Source organism: Pecten maximus, chromosome 5 (genome assembly GCF_902652985.1).
Source record: "Pecten maximus chromosome 5, xPecMax1.1, whole genome shotgun sequence".
Taxonomy (NCBI): Eukaryota; Metazoa; Mollusca; class Bivalvia; order Pectinida; family Pectinidae; genus Pecten; species Pecten maximus.
In genome coordinates this window covers 3,390,729-3,414,330 of record NC_047019.1, presented here as the reverse complement: position 1 = coordinate 3,414,330, position 23,602 = coordinate 3,390,729, and the positions used below count along the sequence as shown (strand labels likewise).

General features: G+C 35.5%; 1 protein-coding gene across 1 annotated transcript; it reads left to right on the top strand.

The window, feature by feature from the left end:
- The first annotated feature begins 194 nt into the window (after positions 1-194).
- LOC117326710 (protein PAT1 homolog 1-like) lies at positions 195-23,602 on the top strand. The gene is made up of 20 exons (XM_033883432.1): positions 195-282; positions 3,115-3,226; positions 3,513-3,652; positions 4,203-4,307; positions 4,718-4,786; positions 4,934-5,062; positions 6,580-6,900; positions 7,630-7,768; positions 9,549-9,686; positions 10,519-10,696; positions 10,955-11,266; positions 11,745-11,991; positions 12,446-12,575; positions 13,252-13,415; positions 14,038-14,105; positions 15,509-15,656; positions 16,381-16,455; positions 16,858-16,998; positions 17,624-17,721; positions 18,253-23,602. The coding sequence occupies exons 1-20, from the start codon at positions 235-237 to the stop codon at positions 18,425-18,427; spliced, it is 2,937 nt and encodes a 978-aa protein (XP_033739323.1). The 5' UTR covers positions 195-234; the 3' UTR covers positions 18,428-23,602.

The following is a 23,602-nucleotide window of genomic DNA, read 5'->3' as shown; positions in this document are numbered from 1 at the left end:
GTTTTGGACGGAAATCGTTCTTTGCTCCGAACATTTTATAATCTCTAACCAGAAAATAAACTCTTATTTAGAATAATTAAAAACATGAAATAAGCATAACTGAACCATTTAACAATTATACATTTATAACTAAGTATCTTATATGTATGATTAAGAATGAGAATTTAAATTCATCTCGTCTATTGTCGATGAACTGGTTAGAGGTTATTGTGGGAACTCAAAAGTGAAAATGGCATGAGAATGGACGATTCCTACCAGCAGCGGTTAAAAACTGATTTCTCCGTATGTAATTGGATTATTCTATCTATTATCAACCTGTCATGCCTTTTTATTGCATAGTTTATAAAACTTACCTACTTTAAGGCTTATATATTTATCTCCTCTGACAAATTACATATTTTTGTGCAATGCTATGTAACTAACTCTATTCAGAAGAGTCTCAAAAAATATATTGAACAGTCATATATATCAATGTTAAATTAAACACATCATATTCTTATTTCGGCTTGAATTAAAAAAAAAATATGAAACCAGAACAGTACAAATGTCCACTGTAAATGATAATTATGAGGATAGTGTAATTTTTGAAGAAATCGTTGAACAACTTTGTGAACATGGTAAAGTTATATAAAGGTTATAAAAAGTGGACTTCTTAATTCTATGGAAACTGGCTCCGTTATCACTTGGAATATACCAGGGGTACTTGAATCTTATTTTTTCAAATGATAAGAGAACATAGTCAAGAGTTGAGGATATTTTCCAGGTAACTTTACCTTTTATTTAAGCGTACAACTGTAAAGGAACAAAAACAATGTGTTGAATATACAGTCTCTGTCACTCACTTGATGGAAGATGCTTCTTCGGCCAAGTTAAAAGAACTAGATGATCACTAAGGAGAGTTCCTAGTTCTATTCCTGTTGTAGTACTCAACAAGAATGAGTTATTCTCTTTTCTTTCACATAAGTGCCCAACAAAATTCAATGAGTGATGGATGTACATGTGCTATTGAGATTCTCGGTTTAAATTTGGGTTTGGAAATTGCAAGAAAAAACAAACAGTTAATGTTTTGTTAAAGGAATGCCATTGGTGTGCTTTTTTCTATTTGTTAAATACAGCCTTTGTCATTCAGCTGACAAGCATGCTTATTTTGACTGAGTTGGTAGATTCTCAATTGAGAATTCAGATTCGACATCATAAGAAAAAACATTTGTATAAAAGGAATGAATTGGCCTGTCATTCAGCTGATGATACATGTTTATTTTGGCTCCGTTGGTAGAACTTTGTATTACCATTTCAGAGAACCACTTTCGATTCCTGTTGGGATCTGTTTTCTCCATTTCTTTCACACAACTTTTGATAAATCTTTGCATAGTAGCATTCAGTTTAGTCTGAAGCGTTCTGACTATCCGTGAAATTCCCCCTTATGATATTAGAACTTGCTGTGAACAGGTGTAGGTAGTTTGTAATTGTCTAAATTGGATTCCTGCAAATTACAATAGCAGGGATCAATCCAGATTTTAGGGGAAACTACCTTTTTGGACAAAAGGGGAACATCAGTTCTAAAAACGGGGAAATTTGAAATTAAAGACAAATTTTCCAAGTGCAAACAGAAAATGGTTAATTAGGAAAGCACATCTGGAGAATTTTGAAATATTGTTGCCATAAAAATGAGGGAAAATACAATATTTCAGTGAATTAACATGAAGTCTGAAGGGAAAAAACTTAATTAAATCCTGAAGGAAAATTACCCATAAATGGTAGTGAAAAATGCTCAAGACTGACCCCTTAGTAGCTACAGAGATATATATGTCTCTGGTAGCTATAGTAATTGTTTTAACTCCTGTGTTATCTACTGCATTTCCCTAAAAAAATCAATCTGATTAAAATGCAGGTCATCATTGCACACTATGGTAGAAGTCATGTACAACAGGAATTTTTAGTCAAATTAATCACAAAATGTGTCTTTTATGTAGCATACCGGTATTAAAAAAAAATTAGATTAAAAAAAAGAATATATATATATGTCGGTTAATCGCAGTGTGTCTAAAATTGCAGGAAAAGTAAGGTAGCTATATGGTGTTAAAACTGATCTGTTTGTTTTTGCTGTTTATTATTGTTAAACGTGAATTATCTCCTTTTGTTGTTTCCTTTGGAGTTCTCTTATTCAGATTCAGATTCTTTATTTTCTTTGTGTTTTTCAACAAATCAGAGACTGAGAGACATTACAAAACAATACAATGTAATATAGTATGACGCAATACACAATTACAAAAGTACACGTCCATTACGCTTAATATACACATACCATATATGTATACGTACACTTTAGTATTACTATATATTTTTAAAATGAACATAACGTCATTATGGCAGTACACAGTAGTTCACGTACGTTATAATAGATTAACATAGTAAATTAAACAATTAAATGGCGGTATTAAGTTGTTTTTTTGCTAAATAAATTATACAACATAAGTTATTGATCTTCTGGAATAGTAATTAAGAATACCATCATTCATCTTAAATATGAAATCCTGATCATGAGTTACATTCTGGATATCACATCTCTTCTCTTGCTTGACTTCATTATATATAATTTATCCTTAAACTCTAGATCTGCATTCTTTGTTAAAAAGATACATAGTTATAGGCATGGAGGATCGATGTTAAAACACACAGCCATGTAAGTTTGGCTGATATTCATGATGCTCATGCCCAGATATGGATTTAACGAAGACCAACCATAACGGATGCTGAGGAGAAAAAGTTGAAAATTTGATTGGTTTGGCTTGAAAGGTCATCTGAATGTGACCCCTTATAATTACTGGCCGCTGTAGACACTCCTGACACCCAGGGTATTGTAGTTGTTGATAATGGAGGCTAGCAAGAGAAGAGATGCGATATCAAGAACATAACTCAGGAACATTTAAATTTAGACAAAAAAAGGACAGAAAGTACTGTTGGTGTTTGTCACTTTTAGAAGATAAATTTATACTAAAAAGGCAGTCCTCATGATAAACATTAGAGACTGGAGAATGGTGACATAATTTGATGAAAACCCAGTGTCTGTTAATTTCAAATTGTCAATGTTAATTTTTATTTTGTATTTTCCAGGCTCTTGGAGTGGGAAAATCAGCAGCATTTGGCAATGACTTGATGCATGCAACAGAAGATGAGGATGATTTTGATTTGATGAATGATGAAACTTTCGGTGGAGATATTGAGGGTAATGTATAAGAATATTAATGAAAACTATACACCCTGGAGTTATCTCCCCTACTTGAAACTCCAAAATTAATCAATGAGAAAATTTTTCATTTTTAACTCGCCCCAAAAATATATAAACTTTAAAGTTTTCTTATTTACTAAAAGCTGTGCTGTTATTTTATTTTGAGAACAATGTCTATGTCTTGCAATGATATGCATGCATACATATGTTTTTGTATCTACTGCTATCGTATTCCATCTATCACAAAATGAATTTAAAGAGAAATTTGCTCATGTCCTTTTAGATGTTGGATTTGACTGGGAGGAGCAAACAGAGAAATTTGCTGGGGAGTTGGAAGGCACCATCCAATCCCATTCCAACCTTCCGAACAAAACCAGGGACTCGGGATATGATACAGTCGAGAAAAGCTATCAGACCCGCGAGGTAAACTCTGCTGTAGTTCAACATGTTGATGAACTAAAACTATTGTTCTGGTTTATGGAATATGAAATGTTATAAGTAGTGACTGGAATTCATAATTGGAAACTCGAAATTGGTTAATTATGGATTATAATCCGTTTTCTAAATTAAGCACAGAATTGTCCTTTTGTAGAAAATATACATCTAACATTAATCATCGAATTACATTGCATACATTTATTTGTTTTCAATACTGAACACAAATAAAGCATTTAACGATTAAAATACAAGATCAACTATTTCTTTGTTCAGTAACATTTAAAAAATACGCAAAGCCGAAGACTTAGGAGCACTTTCAGAAATTTTTGATTAATTGCCTTTTCAAAATTGTCATCATTTTTTTTTCTATTTTTTTTTATCAACAGCCCACCACTATTAACAAGAGTGTCAGATTGTAATTTCAATAACTTAAATTCAGACAAATCTTTTCCTTGATCTGATTTTAGTTCCTGTAATTACTCAAACCTATATGTTGCCTTTTTGTTTTTGTATGTAAAACATGAAATATTTTCAGGAATACCTGGAGCACAACCTAAGTCAACTTGTTGTGGACGATGAAGATGACATTGATGACCCGGCAATCCTCAATGCCAGCAAGAGTCAACCCATACCACACAAGGTAAACTCACTCTACTCCAGACTGAAAAAGGGCCAATATCCAGGCCTTTTCTGGGGACTTTCTGGGGCCAATAATGGGTTCAGTTCACAATGGAACTTATTTAATAATCAAGCAAAATTCCCAAAATTTGCAGTTTACTTCTGAACATTTTCTTCCCGAATTCACCAATTCTCTGCCAAGAATGTATAAGCCCAATACAAATGAGTAAAAAACACCTCAGATGTCACTAACCCTATGTGCATTGATCTCTTCTCATAATCTTGACATTGAACTTGACAAGGCTCTCATGGTCAAAAGATGAGTAGGAAGTTCTAAATTCTTGTTGGTTAGAGGTCTTTTGATTTCTAGCCATCTTCTGTATGAACCCGTTTTGGCCAGAACCTTGTAAACATGTACATTTCACTTTGCAGAAACATCAGAACTTGGATGAGATCTTTGGTCCAGCTTCCCCTCCGGGATATCTAGATACAGAACATTTGGTAAAGTATATCTTACCACTATTCATGCCACAAGTGCATTGCATCGTTTGCTTAATTTAATGATATATTTAAATAGTTTTTGAAGTGGCAAATTTTGATGACCAAAACCCTATCCTCCACACTTAAACAATGCATCTTCTACAATAGGTTTCGCCGTCTAGTAAAAACATTTGGGGCTCGCCTGTGAAGGATACGAACATGCCATCCACCATCAATAACTTGCAGTCTCTATTCGACTTCGCAGCCAAGGCTGCGACCCACGGCACTCCCAGACAGGTAAGTGAGATGGATGTCTGGTCGTGTACGTATATATACGTACAGATAATCACCATCAATAACTGTAGTCCCCGTGTGACGCCTCGCAGCCAATAATCCGCACAAAAACTGCAGATGGTGATAATCTGAACGTACACTACCACACCAACATCTGGAAAGTATTGGAATACTTGTGAAATATACATACCCATTTTAAGATTTTAGCTTAAAACAAATATTTACAACACACAACCATTGTCTCATGGTTGTAGTTTACAGGTGTGATCCAGCAACTTATATTAGTCCAATCCTTCTTTTTTTTTTCAGAATTTTTAACATATTTATGCATTAAACATGACATAAGACACTTAAGACACACTTTCAACACATTCATCCATTATCATATTATATTTAATACAAATCAAATCAATACCTGGATAAATATTAACAACAGCCAAACAAAATATGAATAGACAAAACAGAAAAAAAAACCAGAAAAACAAGGTAGGATTGTTCGTTCTAAATTTATATCAACAGTTTTTTTGTTTTTTTTTTGTAATTAAATATTTCCAGTGAGTCTTTCCCATTTGGTCCATTCATTTCTAAACTGGTTTAATGAGTTTTCTCCGTTACCTCTGGCAATAAATTTCTTGGTGAGATACACATCTTTTAGAGAATTTTTTAAAGCTACAATTAGTCCAATCCTTATTGATCTGTCAACTAACACAAATCAGTATATCATCAACCACATCAGAATATCATTATTAATGGGACAGTTCTATGTTTGGATTAGGTTGAAGATTATCAGAAGTAGCCGTGAATTACTTCATTCAGCTTCATCAAAAGTTGAAAAAAGGGATTCTTAATTTATAAAGTGAGGATTATGGTTCTAATCTTAAATAAGCCTGTTGAGTTTCACCTTCAGTTAAAGCAGCGGTCGCCGAGTGGTTAAGGTGTTCCGACACTTTATCACTAGCCCTCCACCTCTGGGTTGCGAGTTCGAAACCTACGTGGGGCAGTTGCCAGGTACTGACCGTAGGTCGGTGGTTTTTCTCCAGGTACTCCGGCTTTCCTCCACCTCCAAAACCTGGCATGTCCTTAAATGACCCTGGCTGTTAATAGGACGTTAAACAAAAACAAACCAAACCTTCAGTTAAATGATATATTATATACTGTTAATCATGTGGTATCTTTTCTTACCTCGACCAGATAAATGATGCTGGTTGCTGGTTCCTGAATATTTTCTATACACATGCCTGCAGCTACACTTACCAAAATAGTACAGTAAATTACAACACTTGTATATTTTCAATACCTTGGTTTCAATTTCTGGTTTTATTTAGAACATAGTATTAGGCAGAATTTGAGATAATACAGTATATTGATTAATTCTTATTCAAGACGGGTGCTTTGTTCCATCGCACTAGGTGACGAGGAGGTCGTTTTGAAAGTGTTTACAGGGTCCTGGTCTGATATTCTATAATGAGCATATGGGGTATAACGTTTGTTTGAAATAAAAGTTTATTTTCTCACATCAGGAATCGCCTGTAATGTCAACACCTGACCGACAGCCGATACCAGTAACACAGAGGATGTCAGGAGGGCGCAGTGCTACCCTGGAGGAGATCGAACACCAGATGATGTCACAGTCACGCTCAGTAAAGAAGCCGATGACGGCAGAGGAGCTGGAGCGGGAAATGCGTGGAGAGGCCATGGACCAGCAGGTGCCCCAGATGCCCATTCACCACCCTCGAAGCCCCTATTCCGTACCCCATAACATGCCTCCCCCATTACCGGGCTCTCCTGCCTACGTAGGGTCTCCAGCTGGCCAGGGACCTCCAAGGTTCTATCAGGCACAGGTAAGGAGGTTTTCCATTTATGTAAGCAATATATATCTCGTTCATTTCATGATAAATTATTATTTTACCCCTGCAATGAAGCTAGGAGGGATGAGGTATACTGGAAATAGGTTGTCTGTCTATCTGGATACAGGATCCTGTCCATACAACAACAGCTAAGTTTGTGAAAATTGCTGTCTTAAAGCTTTAAGGGAGAGGTATTAGTTGGTAACCCTAGGCCTGGCCACCAAACAGGAAAAAGTTGATCAGTCGTGAATCATTTTAGGGATTTTCCTACAAAGCAAACAGGGTCTGTTAAAAGGACCCATTCCCCCTTTAAAAAATTCCCAATTTTGAAGTCACTTTTAAATGATTAAGTTTTGTCTACAAAGACCTATACTAAGGTATTTTGAAAAATAAAAAACAGCTATAGATAACAAAATGAAATCAAAAATAATATAAAGGCAATATTTATCAAAGAATAACTGAAATTTATATGAAATTCACTATTTTCTTGTTTTTTCCCAATGTCACATTTTGTCGTGTAGAAATTCCCAATTCAATGGACCCTGGACCCAGTTGAAAAATTGTATGAAAATCCCTGCATGTTATAGCATGCCCTTCACAACAAGAATAAATGTTTAGCAAACCTAATATATATACACATTCACATTCATTAATGAATTTTCCAAGATAAAACTTATTTTGGATATTAATTCAATAATACTCAATGTTTCTGCTTCCTTGAAGAGGGTGCCGCCAGGATTCAGCCCGATACAAGCACAGCATTTGTTGGAAGGTAGGCGGTCTCCAATGATGGGTGCCACACCTCCAGCAATAGGGTCACCTGGGGTCATGGGTCAACATCGAGGGTCACCTCAGATAGGAGGTAGGATGAGTTAATTTTCTGTCTATATGTGAAACTTTTTGTTTTGCTTTTCACAGTTTCTGAGATTGTGCCTGCCAATTATAGTGAAGGGGCTATAGGTTTGCTTGGTCCATTAACCATCTGTGGAAAAAAACTCTTGTATAGACAACTTATACTTCAGCATTCTTGTTTTAATTTAAACCTCTGAGGAGTTGTCATAGAAAAGCAACAGCCTTGCAACATGCAAAAGCAAAATTCTTAGTCTTTCATAAAATGGTTAAAAAAAAAAGAATATTGTCAAAGCCAAGGGTCATGCTATGAAAGCATATATTTAAACATATAAATTGGGTAATAAGACCGTAGTGAAATTTTGTGAAAGTTGGCATTCTCAGAAGCTATGGAACCCAATAACATTTAATATATATTTCTGCTGGTTTGTGTGCAGTGTGATCTCTTGTGTAGTCTTCTATAGCATATCCTTGTGTCCGCTACAGATCTTATTCACTGTGTGTTTTAACCAAAAGTGGAATCAAGTCTGCCTGAAATCTTTTTACTGTAAATCACTTAGATTTTTTAAATACATGATGTTGCGTGCGCAGATCTAGAAATGACTTTATATTCGCGAATGAAGAGTCATTGACTGCAAGACTCATAAATCGGCAACTGATGGGTTGGCTGTCATACAAAAGTGTTAATCGTAGAAATATTTACGAAGCATTTTAATTAACGGTTGATTCTCCTTGCATGTTAATACGATTAATCTCACGCGAAATGTAAGTGATTTACAGTAATATCGTTAAACAAAATATTTCAACCTTTCTGTGAATTCTTATAGCTATATAGGTAGATGTTTTAGTCCAATGGCCTTGCTGTGTTCAACAGTTTTCTGCCTGAATCTGGTGTGAACATCTCCCTTAAAACAATAATAGATCTAGTTTCATCGTAGTTCATGGCTAGTGGTGTGCTGGGATGAAAAAAATAAGAATTGAAATCTTTTCAGAGTCATGATGTTCAGTCAGAACTTAGAAGCATATAGAAAAAGGGTTTATGATCATATTTCATCAAATGATTGCTGAGCTTCCAAGAAATCAAAAGTTCCGGTCATGATGTTTAGCTGATAGTCGTGGTTTTCTTACCGTTATTTTACCAGGGACTCTAGATCTACTTTTCCATTGGGAAAATACAGTGGTATTTTATGAAAATTTGGAAAATGTTATCAACAGAAATATTTCTAATGTTTAATGTAGCTTTGATGAAAAGAAACTTGTTGGATAATTACATCTGTTTGTGATGTACAGGGACACTTTAACAATTTCTGATTGGGAAAATATGAACATGAAATTTGGGAAAAATACCCGGAAAATACAACAAAATTTCGCTAGAATATGGGACCTATATGCAGCCCCAAATGTACCCCAAAAAATAATGGATAGCATTATTTACTGGAATGAAGTGTAAACAATTGACCCAATTTTTAAACCAAAGTCACAGGGGACACATATTTTTTCAAAATTATCATTAAACTTGTTTCGTTTCTCAGTATGATCTTCACATGACACCTAGCCGTGTAAGAACTCTCAAACTGCTGTACCTCAGAAAGGACACGTTAACAATTCTCAGATGGGGCTCATTTCTGATGTCTCGGGGCTACAATGGTGACAATTTTACGACCTTGACAGTCTCCCCAGATCACCTGTCAGGTCTGGTATCTCTAAGGTGACAATTTGTATGCTAATTGCTGGACATGGATTCCACATAGGACATTTAGAAGTTTTAGAATCTTCCATGGATTTTTTTTCAGGAGTTTCAGGTATTTCTCCCATAACAAGGTTGACCCCATCACCTCCCCCGGGGGCAGGGATACCCAACCTTTTTCAATCACCAATTCCAACGCGAATGATGTCCCCATATGCACGAGGTGCCGTTATGGGCCCTATGGGTATGTATAAGTTAAAGGCCTGCTGAACATCTCCAGAATTCGACAACTTGTCATGGTATCTTTTTTATATGGCCTGGCAATAATGTATCCATTGTCAGTTGTTGAAATTATTTTCTGGCATGAAGGAGGCAATGAAGAAAAAAAGATATTATAAAAATGAGGCTTTAAATTATCTTTATTTGTAGGCAGTGTAAATTTGTTCAGGCTAAGAACCATATTATATATACAATAGCTAAAAGTTATAAATTATAACGCCATAAGATTTCATTTGGAAAATCTTTTGGGGTTTTAGTTAAATAGAGAGTAGAATATTTTAGGTGGCTGATGTTCAAAATCAAAATTTGATGGGCAAAATTGTGTGACAATTTAGAAAGCATTAATATGTAATGCTGAAGTTATATTATAATTAAGCGTAGTATTTCCAACATTTTTGCATGATCTCCTCTTTTCTTCTTTGTAGCACCTCTTTGTAGTGTGTGTATATATACAGTGTATCTATATAGTGTAGATGATTATTTATTCTCTTAACTAATGAAATGTACAGTACTGTGTAAAAGCTGTCATCAACTGAAAATTATGGAAGTGTTAATATATTGGTTTTCATTTTTATAATATTTATTTCAAGTACTGTAGATGAAAAACTTTCAAAAAATAAAATGCAATAAGTTAAAAACATCTAAGGAAAAATATTTTAAAGTTGAGGCCTCTAATATTTAAGGATTTTAAATTAGAAATATTATCAAAGTTTTTCAATGTTTGTTTCAATATTGGCCCGTACATCCCCCAGTCACTGAAGCTCTGTATTGATGTTTGAAATATTATCATTTTACAGGTAACAGAATGCCTTCTCAACCAATTGGTATCCCACGACAACAGCTGCAGCAGCGTCCACCAGCCAATCAGAGTCCTTATAACAACAGCCCTGGTGGCCACTTCCCTCCAGGATCTTCACCTGGAGGACCGTATCACAGTCCAGGGCCTAACCACAGTCCTGCTGGTCCAGGCCCAAGGTAAAGCAGCATCTGAAGCATAGCAAGATGTATTGTAATTCATAAACAGGGTTTCCAGTATGATATACAGCTATCTTAACTATAAAATGCACCAACTTTGGTGTTTTCTTCTGAAGTCTCAATGTGTTGATTAAACAGTATAATGGTATATTAAAGACATAATACTTCTATCAATTTCAGCGTTTTACCTAGAGCTACCTTTACTTCAGTAAATGTTGTTCCTGATAAAAAAAAAACAAATACATTTATTGTTTTTAGGGGACCCTACCCTACACTTCCTCCAGGAGAGAGAGGACCGCATCCACAGGGTGATCGGTACACCCCACATGGTGATCGCTACACTCCACATGGTGATCGGTACACGCCCCAGGGTGATCGCTACACGCCCCAGGGGGATCGGTACACACCCCAGGGTGATCGTTACAACCACCAGGGTGATCGGTACACCCCGCAGGGAGATAGGGGTCGGGACAGAGGCTACACCCCGAGAGGCGATAGGTACACCCCACAAGGAGAGCGGTACCACCGGGGGAGAGGGATTCATCGTGGATACCTTAACAACAATAATAGGTATCTGTCATTCTCACTAACCCATGATCACTACAGGGCATCCTGGGTATTTCCTTGTTTCACAGAGTTATATCCTTACTATACATTTTGATAAAGAACTTTTTCTATACTTCTAAATCCTTTATATGACATATTATGGTCAAATCCATCCATCAGTCTGTTAGATCAGATTAGATTAGGTGGATCATAAGTTTTCGAGTGTTTATATTTTGTATGGAGGTTCTTTTTGGGTCTGCCATTGACGTTATTGTGTAAATATAATGAAAACCAAAATTTTTTTTGTGTATAATGCATGTAAATTGGGAAAAAAAGTGTAGAAATTGTCTCTCCTTGAAATTATGTAATGGCTATTCCTGTGAAATATCCATGGGAGAACATTTCACCTGGTTGTTTTTTTTACCTTACTTGAGGTACATGTAGTATGATACCACATGGTTAAAAAGTCTAGTTACAAGATGTTTATCTCCGTTCTCTTTAGAAATTATCGGGAAAACAGGTATGACCATGACTACGACAACCGAGACAGAAACAACTACGAACAACGTAACAATTACGACCATCATAACAACCATCGACGTTACTACTCCTACCAGAACGACCAGGAGAACCGACCATCCGACGAGTACGCTGGTCTGATGACGAAGAAGGAGAAAGACTGGATTATAAAAATTCAACTGATGCAACTACAGACCGATAATCCTTATCTTGATGACTTCTACTACACAGTATGTTTGATCGGCAACCTTTTCTAGAGGATTTCAGTAAATTTGGAGTTATGCATAGCTCGTATTTCCATTACACCTTTTTTTACTACTGGTCTTGCTCAGTGTTGAAAACTTCTCTGAATATTCACTTTCATCCCTATTTGTCTAAATTCCTAAAGAAATGAAATATCCTCTGTATGGGTAGATAATGTGGTATATTTAGTCCTTGTGTGGTATCCCTGTAATATCCTTTGTCTGTATGGGTAGATAATGTGGTATATTTAGTCCTTCTGTTATTAATTAGGGGAAAAAATCTGTACAATTTACAATTTTGATAAAAAGTACTGCTTTGATTTTTTCACTTTCATCCCAATTTGTCTATTAAACTTTCTAAAGAAATGAAATTTTTACTTTGAGGTTAAATATCAGTTATGAAAAAAAATATGTATAATTGACTAATTCCTCTTCAATATAGACTTACATGTTGAAGAAGAAGATGTTAGAGCGTCAGAAGATGACACAGAATGGCATTAGCAACAAAGAAGACGATCCAAAACTCATCATCCCCTCCCTCGGCAAGTTGGAGACTCGTGCCTACAAACCAGGTAAGAGTTGTCTGCCCTTTGACTGTTCTACAAGATATTCTCATTGTGGGTAGACCCTAGCAGTTCATAAATTTATATATTTCATCATTTGGAATTGCATCTTTGTTAAATTTTATTAAATTAAGAAGCATAAAGAGCGAGATTTCCAGAGACTATTACCAGAGGCCAACTCGATTTGCACTCTACTTGGAAGAGAAGCCTTCTCAGAAGACCGTATTCCGTTATATGTAAATCGAGTAAACCGGGAGAATATAACCCAAAATAAACTAGTTTTTAAGTTTTCTCAAACACTATGACACAAACACATGCATGTATGTACATCTGCCATAAATCCTTCTCTAGTGAAACTCATCACTCTGCATGTCGCACACTTTTACAATGGTCGCTGCCATCTTGGAAGATAAATCTTTCAGCTTCGAGACAGAAGAGGAAGATCTTCCAGAAGCAGAAGAGCTACAAATCGAGTGACCGAAAGTTATATTTTAGAAGGAGAAGAGTGCAAATCGAGTTGGCCTCTGGCTATTAGAGGGTTTTGTCCCTATTTCAATAATTCTGATCAAGCTGTTCAGAACATGAATGAAAATAGCCTCAGAATTTTGAAAGGTGCATGATATATGATTTTCACAATTTTTTTTCATTTGAAAATTTGTTAATTTGGAGATTTTGTTGTTTACAGCCCAGTTTGAAGGCTCTCTGGGTCGTCTTACGACATCAAGTGTTCACAATCCTCGACAGATCATTGATGTGAGGTCACATGTTCAAAACTTAGACGAATCAGATGGCAAAAATACTAGTAAGGAGTTGCGTAGATCTCGACAGCTGCTCATGGAGATAGAAAAGGTGCATATACTATCAAAGTTCAGAAATGGTAGAATTCTGTTCATGAATCCGTCAAAATAAAAGACAGATGAATTACTGGATTTATCATTATCTCCCCTTACTAGAAAACTGCATTGTCTTATTGAATAAAGTTGGTTTTGGAGCCCTTAATACAGTGAAGAAATATGAATATGTGTTTTCTAAGGTTGTGTAAAACATGTCTTGGGAATGCTCCATTACTCCAAAAATAAATAATCTAATTTTATTTGTGATATATCTTTAGGAATCCTTTTCATGTTCATTGATACACTGTATGTTAAATTTATTGTGAGGAATCAAATACTAAAATTCAATTGCAATTCAAAATTTTAGTTTTAGTTGGTAACTCAGTACATTTTCTCAGATTGAACAGGATTTCAGCAGACAATATTTCAGTTTAGTGATTCATCAACAAATTCTTAATGATTATTTCTACAATGCATTTGAAGTTCTGAAGTGTTAAAATGATGATTTTAATGCTGTGCAGTCAAAAAAAATAGTCCATAGAAAAGTAAATGCATGCCCACTTTTGCCAGTTCTTTGAATAAGCGAGCTCCCTTTATGCCTGTTAAATTTTAAGGTGTGATTATCGTTGTTTGTGTAGGGGTATGACTTACTGCTGGAGGTTGACGACATAGAGAAGAGGATATTAGCATTACCAGAGGAATCAAGGTTTGTACTGAACAATCATGTTTTACCCACGGATTTACACGTCAACTCCTGTTGTTTCTTTGTCCCCTACCAGTGAATCCAGGGGGACCATGTAGGTTTTATCCCCGTCCGTATGTCTGTCTGTCAGTCCATTCACTCAGTTTTCCGCAGTTTTCTCAGCCATGCTTCAAGGTATATTGGTGAAAGTTGGTATGTAACTTAAATATGATTAGCTACAGATCAACAGCAAGTTTCAGGGTATTTGGGTCAAGGTCACTGTTACTATTTTTAGCGGGGGGCAGTAGGGGACATGTTTTGCTAAAGCAATACTCATCATGCTTGTTTGTACCATGTTTATCCTGTAATATCTTAGGGGAGAAAACATATCATCTTTATGCAAAAAGAGATTGGCATCTTGTAGGTGAATTAAAAGGTATTTGTTAGCAGTATACTGTAGAAAGCAAAAAGACTTGGGTGGGCTTGTCACCAATTGTGGGCTTGTTACCAGTTGTGGGCTTATTATCCTCTACCTGTGAAACTAGGGAGGGGACTATAGTTTTTCTCTCCGTCCGTCCTTTAAGTGTGTACATAAAGCCAAAGTTTGTCAGCACTCTAGCTAGCAGCTACATTCCTTCAGGAATTTTTTTCAAACTTCACACAATCAAAAAGGACCATAATACCTTGGACAAGTTCTAGTTTAAGGGATTTTGGGTCAAGGTTACCATTAAAAAAAAAAAAAAAAAATTTGAAAATTTTTGTCAGCTCATCAGAGGCTTCATTTTTCGAGGGATTTGGATCACACTTCAAACACTTGTAGAGGACCATACTAGCTAATTGGCACCAGCAAGGAACATCATTGTGCTTGTTGGAAGATTAGTATTAGGTGTTACTGTCTGTCATATGGATATCAAAATTCTATCATGACAATGTCATTTAGTTATTTGGGAAAATGTCCTATGGTGAAACATTCCTCTCAGCTTGTCTGGTGTAAATGTTGTATAAATAATGTAGAATTATTAAAATCAGTGTATGAAAGTATATATGAAAATTCCTTAGACAATATGTCTACAGAAAATTGAAATCCCATAGCCCAAGTCATTTTTCCATAGACCCGTTTTGTAAACATATTGTTGAAAGTAGCATAACTGTCACGCAAACGCTTGCATCATACAGTAATAACACGCTGTTATGGGTAAAAAAAACTCTATTGTAAGATCTGATTTCATATGATCATTTGTCAGAAAATATTGGAATGTTGTTTACATGAATTGTAATGTATGTCAGGACTCAAACTTTTCATAGCCAATGGGGCCAACACTTTGAAATTTTACATAGACCGACCAGGTTTTCTATAGCCTCTAGCCATCGGACCACCTTTACTTTCGAACACAGTGAAATATCATGCTTCCTGTTTGCTGTTGAAGGGTTCCACTGGCCACCGAAAGATTAGAACTGCTGCATAGCCTTCATACTTATCTTACTCACGAAAACAGCTCCGAGCACTTCCTTTCTGTGATGTCATTGAGGAAAGGGAGAAAACTTGTGGCTCGAGTAATTCCCTTACTGGATAAGGTAAACAACTAATTCCGGATCATTCCATGTTCGTCCTGTCAAGATTTTCTTTTACCCTGATTTAAGATGGGGGGTTTTCAATTGTATAGTTCCTGCCAGAATATTGTTTATAGTCAAAGCTATGTTAAAATGTTTACCAAACAGTGTTCCTTTGTCTGCGTTTATCACGGTCCAAACGGTTGGTCCATAGTTTTCGTTTATGAAACAGGGACTGACCTGGTGATTTTTTGTTGTTTTATTTTTCATAATGACTTTTAACACCTGAATTAACATCTGCAGATCCATCAAAATTTATGCCTGAAATATTACATTTTAAAACAGACGAACCAGTTTGTCTACATAAACGGACAGGCCCCCTGTAATCATAAAGGTCTTGAAGCATTCCTGTTTGCCATTGATTGATATATAGCAGTTATGTTCATTTCCCAGGTGAAATGTGAAATACCACCAGATGTTTCTTCATTTTCTTTCACTAGAACTGAAACTGCATCTTTAATTTGTCAATTTTCTCTCTAGCTGGTGAAATCTTGTTTCTTTTTCATTTGACATTGATAAGGATAAAACTGAATGATCTTGAGACATTGATGGTGGTTTGGTTTTAACTGACTATGATTACAGAGTAAACAGGCTGGTATTTTCAGAGCCGACTATATATTCTAATTCAAACATAGCCTGTGATAGAAAAAGTTTTTTGATTTTTACTGACAGTCCCTTTGATTTGCAGGATTTATCAGAAAGTCTGATTACATTTATCCTGAGAAATCTCCAGGCTCTTATCAAGAGAGATCAGAAGGAGGAGGTAAGAAATCTATTTGAACCCCTTGTAAAAGAGGTTAAACCAATTTGAACTCTCTGGTTCCTCAAATTCTGTGCTTATTTTAATCTCTCTCTGCACCAATATTTCTATTTGCTCTCCCTCTCATTGCTGAATACTGCCATGTGCAGTCTCAAAATTTGAAATTTCTTTATCATGAATGTAAATCATGAAAACTGTGTAGTTCTTCAAGGAAGAAACTAATGAACTATAAAGTAATGACTATGGATATCAGTGTGTGATTATCTGCCTGAGATAATTTTGCCATGGTTGAAGTCTTTTTGAAATGAGATATATTTTGTTTTAAGATACTGTAGTATATTGTTAAGGGAATCCAGTGCATTCTCTAACTTGTTAATTAATGCCTCTGTGTCTATGTTTGATCAGGGATTGATGGTTCTACATAACCCGGTCACACAAGTACTCGACACCTGTGACCTTGACTCCCTGGTGAAGTTCTCCAGGGAGCTTCAGCTCGAGTCCACTAGTAACCAGTCAAAATCGGTAGCTGTTGCCATACAAAACAAAGTAAGTAGATTTTCTTTCTTATTTCAGGGGCTGCCATGGCTCAGACTGTAAGAGCTATTGGCACATGACCTCAGGTCAAGATCCGAGGTGCATGGTTCAACGCCCAGTACGTTTAGTGATTTGTGTTTCTTGAGAAGCTGAGAAAATGACCGGTCTGTGCCTCATGGTTGTGTCCTTGGACAAGACACTTCACCGTAATCACTGTAGATGGCATGTGATGGGCCTACACTGTGTTACTCAGTGAGGTAGCCACAAGCTACTACAACCTTGAAATTACCCTGGCTGTTCACAGGGTGCAAACAAACACAAATATTTCAGATATGGCATAGCTATAAGTATATATATATATAAATTATTATTATATTTAAAATATTAATAATGCTAGGGGAATAAAATATTTGCATAAAAAAAAAAATATTCAGTCACCACATGTACAGCTATTGAAGTACCAAAGTTTGTCACCTGATATCTGGTTGTAAATGTCTGTCCGGTATGACAACACTTGTACACGTAGCCATTCGAGAAACTCTATCTAGCTTATTACATGTATCTTTGTAATCCATGATATTTGACAAGTAACAAACTTTTATCAGGATGGAGAAGTAAACTACTATTCGTTTTACAGTTTGGCAGTTCTGTGATCAGCAGTCTTCTACACAGAGGCGAGACTCTCTACATTAAAACGTCTCCTCTCGACCTCGACAACCAGCTACAGAGTATATGGTGAGTAATGCTAATGGGTCTGAACCTCTTATGGAGAGCTGAAGAATCCAGAAAACAGAAGTCGCCTTGTATACCATCATGGTGCCCAACCATAATCACTTGGGGCAGAGCATATACATGTAGCATTCAACCTAATACTCCATGACTTTGAACGTCAATCTCATTGATTCTCTCGCCAATAATTTATTTTAGAATGTTGATGTTTAGTGCTGAAATTTGATTGTTAACTTCTGTTCATTAAATGATTTCTGAAGTACAACATTTGGAATTTTAGATTTTAAAAATTTGCTGTTATCGATCAACTTGATGTTTTCATGTATACTTTCACATACTAGTATTTAGCACCATTAATTCAGAAAAACTTATTCAGATTAGATAATCTATCCATTAGAATCAACTCCTGATCGGCGATAGGACTCATGTTTTGATACATATTACAAGTGGTGGTTGGATTAACTGTATATATTAAATAAAAAATCTTTACTCAGACAAGTACTGATAAGCTTTATGATGTGACATGAACTTTTCCAGGTGCCAGTTTGTCCACGACTTTGCTGGGATATTGGCTGTGGTCCCAGCGGAGTCTCTGGTACACCCAATGTACCATCATACGAGCATTAACGATCACTTCGACCGTCTACTCAACAAGAAACTCATCGCTGTTGTGGAAGACAAAGTGAAACTATTTACACAACCTCCGAAGTAGTTGGGGGTCAATTAGTATTTTCAGAATATCAGAATGTTATGACAATATTTGTCTCCGTTCTCCATTGATTTGCCTTTTGTTACCAATGTGTGTGAGGAATTTATACTGAATTTAATAGAACTAAGATTTGAGTACATACTACTATTAACACAGTGTGTGTGTGGTTCTGTTTAGTGTACACAGAATACAAAGTCTAGTAATGTGACGTGTGTTTCTGTATGACATACACAACTAGTCATGTGACGTGTGATTCTGTATGACATACACAACTAGTAATGTGACATGTGTTTCTGTATGACATACACAACTAGTCATGTGACGTGTGATTCTGTATGACATACACAACTAGTCATGTGACGTGTGATTCTGTATGACATACACAACTAGTCATGTGACGTGTGATTCTGTATGACATACATAACACACAACTAATCATGTGACGTGTGATTCTGTATGACATACATAACACACAACTAGTAATGTGACGTGTGATTCTGTATGACATACATAACACACAACTAGTAATGTGACGTGTGATTCTGTATGACATACACAACTAGTCATGTGACGTGTGATTCTGTATGACATACACAACTAGTAATGTGACATGTGTTTCTGTATGACATACACAACTAGTAATGTGACGTGTGATTCTGTATGACATGCACAACTAGTCATGTGACGTGTGATTCTGTATGACATACATAACACACAACTAGTAATGTGACGTGTGATTCTGTATGACATACACAACTAGTAATGTGACGTGTGATTCTGTATGACATACACAAGTAATGTGACATGTGATTCTGTATGACATACATAACACACAACTAATCATGTGACGTGTGATTCTGTATGACATACATAACACACAACTAGTAATGTGACGTGCGATTCTGTATGACATACACAAGTAATGTGACATGTGATTATGTATGACATACATAACACACAACTAATCATGTGACGTGATTCTGTATGACATACACAACACACAACTAATATGATGTGTGATTCTGTATGACATACACAACTAGTAATGTGACGTGTGATTCTGTATGACATACACAACTAGTCATGTGACGTGATTCTGTATGACATACACAACTAGTAATGTGACGTGTGATTCTGTATGACATACACAACTAGTAATGTGACGTGTGATTCTGTATGACATACACAAGTAATGTGACATGTGATTCTGTATGACATACACAACTAGTAATGTGACGTGTGATTCTGTATGACATACACAACACACTACTAGTAATGTGACATGTGATTCTGTATGACATACATAACACACAACTAGTAATATGACGTGTGATTCTGTATGACATACACAACTAGTCATGTGACGTGATTCTGTATGACATACACAACTAGTAATGTGACGTGTGATTCTGTATGACATACACAACTAGTAATGTGACGTGTGATTCTGTATGACATGCACAACACACTACTAGTAATGTGACATGTGATTCTGTATGACATACAACTAGTAATGTGACGTGTGATTCTGTATGACATACACAACACACTACTAGTAATGTGACATGTGATTCTGTATGACATACACAACACACAACTAATCATGTGACGTGTGATTCTGTATGACATACACAACTAGTCATGTGACGTGTGATTCTGTATGACATACACAACTAGTAATGTGACGTGTGATTCTGTATGACATACACAACTAGTCATGTGACGTGTGATTCTGTATGACACACAACTAGTAATGTGACGTGTGTTTCTGTATGACATACACAACTAGTAATGTGGCGTGTGTTTCTGTATGACATACACAACACACAATTAGTGATGTGACATGTGATTCTGTATGACATACACAACACACAATTAGTGATGTGACATGTGATTCTGTATGACATACACAACTAGTAATGTGACGTGTGATTCTGTATGACATACATAACACACAACTAGTAATATGACGTGTGTTTCTGTATGACATACATAACACACAACTAATCATGTGACGTGTGATTCTGTATGACATACATAACACACAACTAATCATGTGATGTGTGATTCTGTATGACATACATAACACACAACTAGTAATGTGACGTGTGATTCTGTATGACATACACAACTAGTCATGTGACGTGTGTTTCTGTATGACATACATAACACACAACTAATCATGTGACGTGTGATTCTGTATGACATACATAACACACAACTAATCATGTGATGTGTGATTCTGTTTGACATACACAACACACAACTAGTAATGTCACGTATGTGTTTCTGTATGATGTGCACACATTACTGCTAATGCAGTGTGTGCCTAGTTCCATACGATGTTTACAGTATTTTGTGGTATGTATTTATAAATGGTGCAGGCAAGACTATGCACAGTGTTTGTGGTACAAAATGGTATTCATATGTGATAGACTTTGTGATTTTAGGGTGAGTGAACAACTGGGTGTTATGTACATGCTGACCTGTGAATATTTGTTAACCCACGTTACTCAAAAAATTATTTTCAAAGCTTTCATATCAAATCATTCAGTATAGTTAAATGTAGATACATTTATATATCTCTCAAATGTTTTGAAAGAAAATGAAAATAGGAGAGTGGTGATGTCGTAAGCTATTTTGTATCATCTCGATCAAACTGGGTTTTGCTGTAGAAACAGTGACACCAGTCAAAATTTGATTTACAATACACTTTTCTTGGATTTTTTTTCTTGAAATTGTCAGTCTGCAATGCATTTTTAATATTGATCTGGGAAGAAATTCTGGCCATTTTGACACTGCCATATCATTGCACAGGTTGAACTGACATCGTATTTTACAGGACTTTATAATTAATGTAACTGTTCTGTTGGCCATATTTGGTCATATCGATACCACTTGTGAAATCATTTTTATGTAATCTTAATTGAAGTTTAATTGTTCATTCAGTTACAAGTGTTTGACTCTCAGTATTTGAATTTACATTAAATGTATATAATATTTCACTGTGAAGCAAAGTTTTCTCCTAAAAGTCAAGTAAAATTGTCACAAAATCATTGATATTATTTGTAATTGTATTGATAATAATGTATTTGATTAACTAGAATAGCCCTAGACTAAATTCTGACATCAGAGGTCACTTAAAGAAATATTTCTCTTCTTAGAAAGTAAGATTTTAGCAAAATGATGATTTCAATTTATACTGATGTAAAACCATATTTGATATGGCATTGGAAAATGGACTTAGCAGGGCACATCTATCACTTTATAGAAATGATGTTTATACTGTATTATGAAAGACGCATAAACCATGGTTACCAGATCAGGAGTGATTGACATATAAAATCACGTTGATGTCGTTATGAGGTTATTAATAGATTAGTATTCATCATCTCGTGTGATTTAGTATTAATTCATAACTTGTTCCTATAGCCCTGCGATGTTTGTTTGAGTCATACGAGGCCTAGCCATTATTTCATTGACTGAAAATATATTTGATGCATCTTAATTCATGTAATTACATCACTCTTGTCTAACTGTTTTTTCACTTTTTGCTCACAAATTAAGAATCACTTAAAGCTGTATGCTACATATCAGTGATTTTACCTTCTTTCCTAAAGAACCAGTTAAAAGACTTTTACGATAAGAAGTTTTGTTCATTGATAACCGTTTACAAGAGGTCAAGACAGTTCCATGAAGAACAATTCGGTATTTTTTATTATTTAGATCTGCAATTTTTTTATTAGGAAGGGGAGATCACTCATCATGTTAAATTATGTAAATGTTTGAAAGTTGAATTTGTAGTCAAAAGTAGATGATTGCTCCTTAATTATAGATGTTTTTGTCCAAATGACTTTTGTAAAGGTTTGAATTGTTACATTGTATATTAACCCTTTCACCCCTACTGATCATATTGGACTTCAACTTATGAAAGAATGGCAGAGTCCACTAAAGTTTCTTAGGGTTGAAAGGGTTAAGATTGCACTCATTTATCTTTATGCATTTAATTTCCCCCATAATAACCACATGTCGGAGATATAGTATTATACTATACAGTTTTGTCAGTTTGAATCAAACTAGAATCGGACAACATCATCTCGGGTTAAAACTAGTCCAGTGTTTCTGGTCTATATTTGTCTGGGTATATTTTTTTTTTCAATCGTATAATTTATGTTTCATAAAGAGTTGATGTTAACACACATTTGGATCAAGTGTTGAGTTACACATTGTTGATGCAGTTTACTTAGATATTTTGAAATGTGCTGCTATAATTGAAATATTTCTTTTCCATGTTGGAAAGATATTTTGAAATGTGCTGCTATAATTGAAATCTTTCTTTTCCATGTTGGAAAGTCCAACAGTTTCATTGTTCCTCAGCTAAATTGGCAGGGCAGATAGAGTAGTATGTAGTGCTATTGTTTTGGTAAATGTTGAGTAGAAAGGATGATAGAGAGCAGATCCTGGTGTCTCGATTTGTTATAAAATGAAACAATCTGACTAGAAAAATGTTTGGTTGGTTGGTGAATTATTTGTTTAATTTTTGGTTCATTTGGGCATTTATCCTTTATAAATGTGAATTTTATATAAAAGGAAAGTTTTACTTTAAGTAGTGATGGTTTTTTTGGACATGGGTAAGATTATGAATATATGAATATTCAGCACTTAATTTAAAGTTATGTACAGATGTATGTAGCACTAATATTCTCTGTTGCTAGCACAGATCATCTACAGGATAATATAAATATTCAACAAAAAAAAATTGTGGGGCAATTTTACCTCAAAGAAAATGAATATTCATCACTGTGTAATCACTTCTGAATTTAGCAGGGGATGGGATGTCGCAGTGGTATATGCAGGACATATTATTTCATTACAAATGTCAAATGTCAAACTTGCGGTAAGCTGGTCAAAGGTCAAATATACAACAGGCCGGCTTACTAGTAAATTCGAGATGGTTGTATGGGAGAGCAACCAGTCTGTGGGGCGACATTGGTTAAGCCCAGGGCGATATATGATTATGCCCCTACAACACAGACTGGACCCAGTGGGCCCAGGGCGATATATGTTTTTAAGCCCTCCAGCCTCTGTATTTTGAGGAGGATGATCACGTTGTAACATCATTGATTAGTGCTTTGGTTTCTTTCATATGTGCTATAAGTAAATTATCATTGTATCTTT

Excerpts from the sequence above, each read along its gene's own strand:
- LOC117326710 (XM_033883432.1), top strand. The coding sequence starts at position 235 with ATGAGAATGGACGATTCCTACCAGCAGCGGTTAAAAACTGATTTCTCC. Across the intron at positions 4,308-4,717 it reads GTCAACCCATACCACACAAG|AAACATCAGAACTTGGATGA; the intron begins GTAAACTCACTC and ends TTCACTTTGCAG. Across the intron at positions 11,992-12,445 it reads TTGATGACTTCTACTACACA|ACTTACATGTTGAAGAAGAA; the intron begins GTATGTTTGATC and ends TCTTCAATATAG.